The sequence below is a fragment of the Benincasa hispida genome, chromosome 12 (assembly GCF_027475165.1).
Source record: "Benincasa hispida cultivar pf3 chromosome 12, pf3_genome.v1.1, whole genome shotgun sequence".
Classification (NCBI taxonomy): Eukaryota; Viridiplantae; Streptophyta; class Magnoliopsida; order Cucurbitales; family Cucurbitaceae; genus Benincasa; species Benincasa hispida.
This window is the reverse complement of record NC_143489.1, coordinates 68,948,760-68,959,018: the sequence shown is the minus strand read 5'-3', so window position 1 is coordinate 68,959,018 and position 10,259 is coordinate 68,948,760. Positions and strand designations below refer to the sequence as shown.

Sequence of the window (10,259 nt, the reverse complement as noted above, 5' to 3'; positions counted from 1 at the left end):
TCAGGAGTTTTGAAAAATGGGGTTTGGGTTTTACTTTTGGATTATGCATTTAATTTTATAAATTTGTTCATATAACATTTCTAGTTAAGTTGAATAAGATTATACTCAATTTATTGAAACAAAACAAATTTTGATTTATATTGTAAGTGGAAAATCCTCTATTAGTTATAACAACATTTTTGTTATTTCTTGTTATTTTTTTCTATTGGTAGTTATCTTTTCTTCTCTCATTGGTTGTGTATATATAAAGTATTTTCTGCAAATTGAATAAAGATAAGAGAGAGATTATTTTTTACCTTTCCCTTTTTCACACTAATATGGTATCAGAGCAATAGCAATCCATATTTTTTTCCCTTCCCGCGTAATCACGATGCCCCTCCTTGATACAAATCCTTCTCCTTCGATCAATCCATCTTCCTCGACCAATCTTCCAGCTACCGAACTTTATCTCTCTCATCAAGATCAATAGACTCCTTATACTCTTCATCATAGTGACACTTCCAATCTTGTTCTTGTTTCAAAACTCCTTACTGACGACAACTATGTTTCTTAGAGCAGATCGATGGTTCTTGCCTGTTCATCCGAAACAAGCTTAGTTTGATTGATAGATCTCTTCCTCAACCTACAGGTAAACTTCTTCCTTTGTGGATTCGCAACAATAATGTTGTTATTGATTGGATTTTAAATTCCATCTCTAAGGTAATTTCATCAAGCATCCTCTTCACTGAATCGGCTCGAGCAATATGACTTGATCTTCAAGATCGTTTCCAGAAACGCAATGGACCTCGTATTTTTCATCTGAAATAAGGATTATCCAATCTCAAGTAAGAACAAGATTCTGTCACCATGTATTTCACAAAAATGAAGAGTCTTTGGGATGAATACATCTTTTACTGTCTTGTATGTACTTGTGGAAAGTGCACGTGTGGTGGCGTCAAATCCATAGAAGAATTTATTCAATTTGAATACCTCCTCTGTTTTCTTATGGGACTCAATGATGACTTCAATCATACTCGTTCGCAAATTCTTCTCATGGACCCTCCTCCACCCATTAACAAAGCTTTCTCCCTTGTTGCTCAACAATAACAACATCATTCTATTGCCAATCCCTCTTCTTCTGCCATTACACTTGCTGTACACAAATATGAAAATTCCTCATAACAGAGCACTCACCAGCCCTCTTCAAAACAGAATAAGAATCGCCCTATTTGTACCTATTGCAACATTCCTGGTCATACTGCTGATAAATGTTATAAACTCCACGGGTATCCACCGGGTTATAAGCATAAAGGGCGGTCCAATCAAGTTCACAAATCAAATTCTTCCTCCAAATCTTCCATCAATCCCACTGACTCTGCTAATTCATCTTCTATTGTTTCATCTGGAACTATGATCAACAATGACACTCTTTAACAACTTCTCAATATGCTTCGGTCCAAGCTTAATATGGTAAAATCCGATGTTGATTCAGTAATACATGTAATAGGTATTTGTTCTCAAATTGTTTCTAACCATGAACGGATAATTGATTCTGGGGCTTCCACACATATATGTTTCTAAAAGCATTTGTTTCACGAGCTACAACCAACTAACACCACTGTGTTCTGCCTGATAACACAAGAATTCCAGTTTCTTTTCTTGGCTCCATCACACTTTTTGGTTCTCTTATTCTTCATCATGTTCTATATGTTCCCAAATTTTAGTACAACTTATTTTCTCTAGTGCCTTAACATCTGATGGTAATGTGTATGTCCACTTCTCCACTGATTCTTACGATATTCAGGCAAAGTCCACTTTGAAGATGATTAGTAAGAGTAGATGGTTTATACATTGTTGAACAACCTCACATCAATGAAGTTACCTCCCAAACTATATCTATAAATGCTGCCTCTTCTAGTTCTTCTTCCATATGGCATGTCAGGCTTGGACATCTATCTTTATCTCGTTTATCTACTTTGAAAGTTTTAAACCATGATTCTGTTATACTGAATAGTACACATCTATGTGATATATGTCGTTTAGCAAAACAAAATAAATTGTCTTTTGAATCTCATAATAATAGGTCATTTTCTATTTTTGAACTGCTTCATGCTGATAATTGGGGTCCTTTTTCTACATCTACCCATGGTGGACATAAATATTTCCTTACTTTAATAGATGATCATAGTAGATTCACTTGGGTTTTTATGTTGAAATCCAAGTCTGATGTTTTGAAGATTGTACCTCAGTATTTTGCATACGTAGAGACTTAGTACAATAAGAGAATCAAAGTTTTTCGTTCTGATAACGCCCCTGAGCTATCTTTTACTGAATTTTTCTTACAAAAAGGGGTTTTACACCAATATTCATTTGTGGGTAGACCAGAACAAAATTCAATTGTTGAACGGAAGCATCAACATTTGTTAAATGTTTCTATAGCCTTGTTTTTCCAATCAAGAGTTCCTCTCAAATTTCGGAATAAATGTGTCTTAACTGCAACGTATCTTATTAATAGGACACCTTCACCTCTTTTTGGTTGGAAAACACCTTATGAACTATTGCAAGGTACTTTGGTTGACTATTCTATTCTAAGGATTTTTGGGTGTCTATGGTTTGGCGCTACATTGTCAAATGGTTGTTCTAAGTTTGCACCAAGGGTTGTGCTTGCTGTTTTTCTTGGTTATCCACCAGGTATAAAGGCCTACAAACTTTTGATATCACAAATAACAAGTTTTTTGTTTCTCGAGATGTTTTTTTCCATCAACACCTATTTCCTTTTCATAAAGTTACCTTGGAAAATGAGCAAAAAGACCCTTTCCATTATATTGTTCTTCCTATAGCCTTTGATGTTGATGCCTCAGCCTACCCGCCTATTAAACCATCTTCATGTCCCAATCCTATTGACCCTATTTCTTCTGTCAGTCATCCCCCATCAATCCCCTATTCAGAACCTCAATCTTCTACCCCTCCAACTATTCCATATGTTTCTCCACATGTTACATCTTCTTCCCTCCCCACATTTAACCAAACTGACTTCTCCCCAACCTTTACTACTTCACCTTCTTCTTCTAACCCTTCTTCTTCATCTCAACAGCCGTCTTCATCACCATCTCCGAATACACAATCTCTCATTCCAACTCGAAAAACATCCAAAATCCTAAGACCCATTTCCTATCTCAAAGACTATCATTGTAGCCTAATTACTTAGACACCTCTTCTAAGTTCTTCCACTCATTATCCCATACATTCATCCCTTTCTCATGACCGTCTCTCCCCTATCTTTCGCACTTTTTCCATTTCCATTTCCTCTCATTATGAACCACAATTTTATCATCAAGACATACCTTGTGATCATTGGAAGACAACAATGAAACTTAAACTTCAAGCCATGGAAGACAATGATACTTGGGAGGTTGTTCCTTTACCTTCTTCTAAACATAGCATTAGTTGCAAGTGGGTCTATAAAGTTAAACACCGTGCAGATGGATCTATTGAAAGATACAAAGCTCGGCTTGTTGCTAAAGGTTACACTCAATAGGAAGGATTGGATTTCCTAGAGACGTTTTCTCCTATAGCAAAGTTAGTAACTGTTCGGATTCTTCTTGTTTTGGCTGTTACTTATCAATGACTTCTTATTCAACTTGATGTCAATAATGCTTTTCTTCATAGAGACTTATTTGAAAAAAGATATATGGACTTCCCACTTGGTTATACGCCTAAGGTTTCTCAAAGTGGCAAGCTTGTTTGTCGTTTAAAGAAGTCCATCTATGGTCTTAAACAGGCTTCACAGCAATGGTTTGCAAAATTTTCTGATGTTTTGGTTTCTCTTGGGTTTCAACAGTCTAAGGCAGATTACTCCCTATTTGTTCGAGATTCTGGTACCACTTTTCTAGCCTTATTAGTATATGTTGATGACATTATCATAACTGGTGCAAATGTGAAACTTATTGATGAACTTAAACAGTTGTTGAATGTTACTTTCAAGCTCGAAGATCTTGGTCCGTTGAAGTATTTTTTAGGCCTTGAGCTAGCTCAATCATCTCACAGGCTTCCTATTTCACAAAGACATTATACTCTTCAAATTCTAGAAGATGCTGGTCTCCTTGGTGCCAAACTTGTCACTGTTCCCATGGATCCCAATGTTAAACTCAGACAATCTGATCAAGATCTACTCAGTGATCCCTCTTCCTATAGAAGGTTAATTGGGAGGCTTCTATACTTAACCATTTCTAGAACGAATATTGTGTTTCTAATCAATAAGCTTAGTCAGTTTGTGGCTAAACCTTGTAAGATTCATCTATCAGCAGCATATCATTTATTGAGGTACTTAAAGTCAACCCCCAGACAAGGTATTTTCATTTCACCTACAGACTCTTTTCAACTTCGTGCTTTTGTAGACTCCGATTGGGTTTTTTGCCCTGATACAAGAAAATCTACAACCAGATTTTGCATATTTTTGGGTACCTCTTGTTTCTTGGAAATCTAAGAAGCAAAATGTGGTTTCAAGGTCTTCAGCTAAGGCTGAATATCGAGCTCTTGCTTCAACAATATGTGAACTTATTTGGCTACAATCTCTGCTTCATGATCTTCTTGTTTCTATTCATCAACCATCTCTGGTATATTGTGATAACCAAGCCGCTATTCTTCTTGACACAAATCTTATTTTTCATAAGAGAACCAACATATCGAGCTTGATTGTCATTTTGTTCAAGATAAGGTTGCTGACGATTCTATCAAGCTACTGCCTATTCGGTCTCATCACCAGCTTGCTGATGGCTTCACTAAAGCTCTTCTTTACTCTATTTTTTCTGCCATAAGATCCAAGTTCGATTTATCAAATCTGTTTAGTCCAACTTGAGGGGGGATATTAGTTATAATAGCATTTTTGTTATTTCTGTTTTTTTTTTTTTCTATTGGTAGTTATTTTTTTCTCTCATTGGTTATGTATATATAAAGCATTTTCTGCACATTGAATAAAGATAAGAGAGAAAGATTATTTTTTACCTTTTCCTTTTTCACGCTAATATCCTCAAAATGTAATTGCACTATAATGATCCTAATAATGATCATGTTACATGGTTGACACAAAAATATGTAACAAATGATAAAATTCTCCATCGCAGTTATATGGTACAAAAAAAAAAGTTATATATGATATAGAACAAATGGTCAAGTTCACTTACACAAAAAATTAAATAAACATCCATCAAAATCCTCTATTTGATAGATATGTTCGATAATTTCCTTCCAACTCCCAAACTCGAGCTCGTACTTATCTTTTTCTCTTGATACAAGCTTTTGTTTAGATTAATTTGGGGAAAAAACTTTTTTAAAAAGTCATTTTAATTTAAACACTCTTGATTAAAGAAAATTGTTTAAAATAAAAGCACTCATGTGTTCGGCAACTATTCTCAAAAGTGTAAGTTTGTTTGTTTTTTTTATTCTAAAAGTTTTTTTTATTAATATCAAACTAATATAAAATACTATAAACTAATAATTTAAAATAATAGTTGTTGGAGTTGGTAAAAGTGGCCATTGGCAAAAGTTGTACGGACTTGGCCCTCGACGGTGGTTGTTGAATATTGAGCTTTCAAACATTGACTCGAGTTTTTAGCTACAATTCATACAAAAAATATTTAGATGCATTCCGAAAAGCATCTATCTTTATGCATTCTACCAAATTATCTTATCATAATATGACATATGACAAGTTGTTCTTATTTATTTTTTGAAATATTTTAATTATTTTAAAAAATAATTATTTTTTAAAATGGTACGAAGGGAGAGAACGTGGTTTGCAGGGAAATAGGAGCGGCGGGCACGTGACTAACTGATGCATCGACGTCAGCCGCTACTAATTTTGCACTACACAGAGTCGGTTTCGACGTATCGGTTTCTCATTAGGAGCCGTTGAATACGCACTTTTTTCCGCTCCCATCCATCACCTTCTGTCTCGCCTCCGATTTGTCGTTTTTCTTTTTTACCAAATCCCTCGCACTTGCCGTTAGTACCGTTTGATTTTCATGGGCCCAATGGCCCATTTCAAGGTACTCCATGGCCCCACACGAGGCAGATCCAGATCTCGACACGTGGCTAGTTGACGAAGGGTTGGATTGGATCCACCGCCAACCGTTCGATTTAAGGGTAGAAGGAAAATTAAATGAGAAGGTACAGAGAATCTCCCCCAACGGATCTTATAAAACATACTATTACAACCGACAGTTATTTGATTAGTTAATTAAAAGGTTGGACAAAAGTAATAATACTTTTTAATCTTAAAATTAGGGTGTTAACCTAAATTAACTTTTTGGACAAATGACAGAAAAAAAAAACACTTCTAGAATATGGATACAGTTACAATTATACCTTTAAATTTTGTATTGTAAAAATTGAGCCTAGACTTTCAAACTTACATAATTATAAAATTTGTAGTAATTGTACAGAGTGTGTTTGGATTACATTTTCAAGTATTTAATTTTAAAAAATAAGTTATTTTAGAAGAAATTAGAATGCTTGATAACTATTCAAAATATCTTTTTTAGTTTATTTTAATTAATTTTTATCAAAAGTGTTTAAATAAAAATGAGTTTTTTAAAAAAAAATATTTTTTTTTTTCTTAAGTCAATACAAACGGGCCCTAAATTTGAGATTTAATTTTTAACATTTAAGGGTTCAATTTCTATAACTATTGTAAGTTTCAAAGGTCCAATATTAAGACTTTTATAAGTTTGAGAGCTCAATTTTTACAACTAAAAGTTTAAAAGTGTAATCCAATTACCATCATACCTCAGTGGTAATTTTTGCAATTTGCCAAAATTTTCCGAGAAATATATATATATATATATGCCCATTCCTTTACTGGGAATTTATAGCAAAAAATTTCAAAAGTGTTTTATACTTTTAGAATTTTTTACTATAGATATTTTAATATATTTTTGTATATTTCAAAAAGCCCCAACATTTTTAGAAGAAGTGATTAAAATTTTTTTTTAGGGAAAAAAATACATTTTTCAATCTTAAGTTTAAAACAACTCAAATAAATTTTTAGTTGTAAATAATATTATATCATTTTAAGTTTTATCTCTCTCCATTCTTTTACGTTATTAAGAGGAGAAAGAGGTAAAGGAAACAAAATTCGAAGAGAGACAAAGTCATTTTCTAATTTAGAATTATAAAATTTACTTTAAAAGGCTTTTTAAATTTATTTTTAAAAATTCGAAAACTAAAAATGTATGTTTTAGAAAATTCGGGGATTAAACGTAGACTGAAAGCTATTTCTCCAATTTGAACTACGACTATGATGGTTTATTTTTTAGAAGGAGTTATAATTTCAACGTTAATAACGAAATCAAATGAAGTAAAAACACATTAAACTAGATCTTTTTTGTTTTTTTCAGTTCAACTACACATTTATTCCCTACTTTTCTCTTTTATAATAGCCATGTCTTCCCTATTGTAAGGTTTTGTGCTTTATAACTTAAGTAACTAAAAAGCATACACATCTTTTAAGCTTCAAAAAGTATGCTCTTTTTCAAAACAAGCATAGTACAATGTACAACTAAGATAAAACATCTACTTATTATTATTATAAGGAATATTCAAATCATAACCTTTACCTTTGTTATTTTAAAGTAAAAGCTTTTGAATTCTAGAAAGAATCTCATAAAACAAAACATCTACACAAAAGTAAATTCTAAAAGATTTCTAGATCTAGAAATTTGATGGTTATACATCAAATTTATATGCATTGCTCACAAATTAAATTTGATAGGTGATATTTAGAGTGTGAATTTCTTTATATGTGTCTAAATTGTTTTATTTTCTAATTTTTAGAGGAAGTTTCTGTCAAAATTTTGTTTTCAATAGAATCTACAATCCACCAATGGTTTTAAAAATGTTTTTGAGTATTTAAAAATTTGGCAACAAATTCCCTATCTTCTTCTAAGTGGTAATAGGGTCATTAATATTCAATTTTTTATGATAGTATTATCTTCATTGATATTTTCACATTTTCACGAGATTAACATCAAAATAAAAGATTATTCAACATTTCCATAATATCATTCAAAATCTAGAAATCGTGAATAAAATAACAACACAATGTAATTAATATGAATGTAACATTAAAAATAATAATAATAATTAACACTCTAAACAAATCAATTTTCTTTCCTATTTTATAAATTTTTCAAAAATATCCATTGACCATATTTAATTCGCTGAATAATTATTTGAACCATTACAATTAGACTTACCAGAAAACTTAAATAAAAGGAAAGAGTGAGACTAAATTGTAGCCCATGCTCAAACTCTATTTAATAACGATTTAATTTTTTATTTTTTTAAAATTAAGTATATTTTTTTTTAAATAAAATACTTGAAATTTTAGATAAATTCTAAAAAAAAAAAACATTTTGTTTTTAAATTTTGAAAACTTTTGGTTTTCGAAAATATTGGTAAAAAATACATGATAAAATAAGAAATTTAGAAGTGGATGGAATATTTATAAGTTTAATTTTTAAGAAATTAAAAAATCAAAATCAAATAATCACTAAATTACAGATTTTTTTATCTATATTTTTACTAACGTTTCTACTGAAATGAACATTTTAAGCCGCACTTTGAAGAGCCTAATAGTAGGGAGCAAAAAAAAATAATAATAAATAAATAATATATGGCCTAAATAAGATGGAAAATTTCATACCTTTTACAGCTAAACCTCCTAATTATCTGGAGAAAGTAAACATGATTAATAAGGATGTTTAAGTTAAATAAATAAAATAAAAAGTAAGATAAAAAGACTGATAACCTGTAGAACGCGTAATTCAATAAAGGCGGATCAAAAGAAAGATCCCATCCTTTTCCCAATGGATCAACACAGCTTTGCAGTTTTCAAAGCAAAAGCAACTCCCAATCACCGGCCCCGCCGGTACCCGATCGACAACCCATTAAGATTAATACCCACACCCAAAAAAAAAAAAAAAAAGCTTTCACAATTTTTTTTTTAAATTTTATTTTTAAGTGACTAAGTAAATAGGCATGGGTGCTGACGTGGAAATTCTGTATTGTTGTTGCTCCATATTGAGTTCTCGGAGACTAAGATAAGGAATTTGCACATCGTCTTTTCTAGTCGGCGTTAGAGTTCCGGCGAGTGGACCGGAGGACGGTCGAGTGGTGGACCGGTAAGGTGTGGTGGAACCGCTCCGACTTTCTGTGATGTAAACCGGACCGGAAATAGAGGCACGGAAAGCACGGGCTCTGGCTTGATGAACGTCGTCGTGGTGGAAAGCGGCGTCGTTTTGATGGTGGTGGATCCATTTCCATTTGAAGAAAAGGAAAGCGTTTTTCCACCAACGTTTTTTCTTCTTCTTTGCGTTGTTTTTGGAATCGTCTTTTGAAATAGGCTTTTGGAGCTTGAAATGAATGGAGTCTATGGATCTTGATGATTCACGTCTGTGTTTTCTTGCTTCTTCCAAAACCTAATTTCACAAAGAAAAAAGAAACCCCATTTGAACAAATCAACGAGGGAGATTTGATATTTAGAAAGAAAAAGAAAAGGAAAACAAGAAACCTGAAAATAGTCGATTTGAGGGTCGAAGCCATAGTCGCTGAAATGTTGAGGTTCTTCAGGGAAAGGAAAAACAGGGGATTTGGTGGACATTTTTTCTTTTCTTTTGGAAGGTGAAGAGATCAAATCAGGGGGAGGTTTTTTTTTAAGTGGGAATTTGAAAAAGCAAAAGTAGATGGACAGAGGTGAGAGAGAGGTTTGCTTTGCTTTATACTTCTATTATTTATTTGTTTATTTTTAAAATAGATAGTGACGAAAAAATAATATTAAATCTGTTAGAGTTCGTATGTCTGTGTTTGATACTTAATTCATAAATTTAAATATTTTATGTAGTTTTTTGAAATTTTTTTATTCAATAATATGCTTTTTTTTTATTACTATTTTTGTTTCGAGGCTTTTTTATTAAATAATTCTATCCATTTTTTTTGAATAAAAATATAGATTACAATTTTTTCTTTTAATTTTAAAATCTTTCTTTCTTTCTTTCTTTTTTTTTTACAACAATTAACTCATTACATTTATTGTACAAATATATTTAAATAAAATGAGAAATCAAAGTGAAATCAAAACTTTTAATTCTAGCTAATTTTTTTCCAATTTCATTATCATCATCTTTTTTTTTCTTCTTCTTATTGTTGCTCTATATTTTTACTATATCATGATTTTTTTTTTTTTAATTAAATCTCCCCCATCATCGTAACAGCCAATGAAA

At 31.9% G+C, this 10,259-nt stretch overlaps 1 protein-coding gene across 1 annotated transcript; it reads right to left on the bottom strand.

The window, feature by feature from the left end:
- Window positions 1–8,778: 8,778 nt before the first annotated feature.
- On the bottom strand, window positions 8,779–9,741 carry LOC120067919 (uncharacterized). The gene is made up of 2 exons (XM_039019549.2): window positions 9,551–9,741; window positions 8,779–9,458 (listed from the first exon to the last, which is right to left on the bottom strand). The coding sequence occupies exons 1-2, from the start codon at window positions 9,638–9,640 to the stop codon at window positions 8,997–8,999; spliced, it is 552 nt and encodes a 183-aa protein (XP_038875477.1). The 5' UTR covers window positions 9,641–9,741; the 3' UTR covers window positions 8,779–8,996.
- Window positions 9,742–10,259: the final 518 nt, after the last annotated feature.

Bases quoted from the DNA above. Each gene is read 5' to 3' on its own strand.
- LOC120067919 (XM_039019549.2), bottom strand. From the start codon at position 9,640: ATGTCCACCAAATCCCCTGTTTTTCCTTTCCCTGAAGAACCTCAACAT. The intron at 9,459-9,550 runs GTTTCTTGTTTT...TTGTGAAATTAG, and splicing joins CTCAAATCGACTATTTTCAG to GTTTTGGAAGAAGCAAGAAA.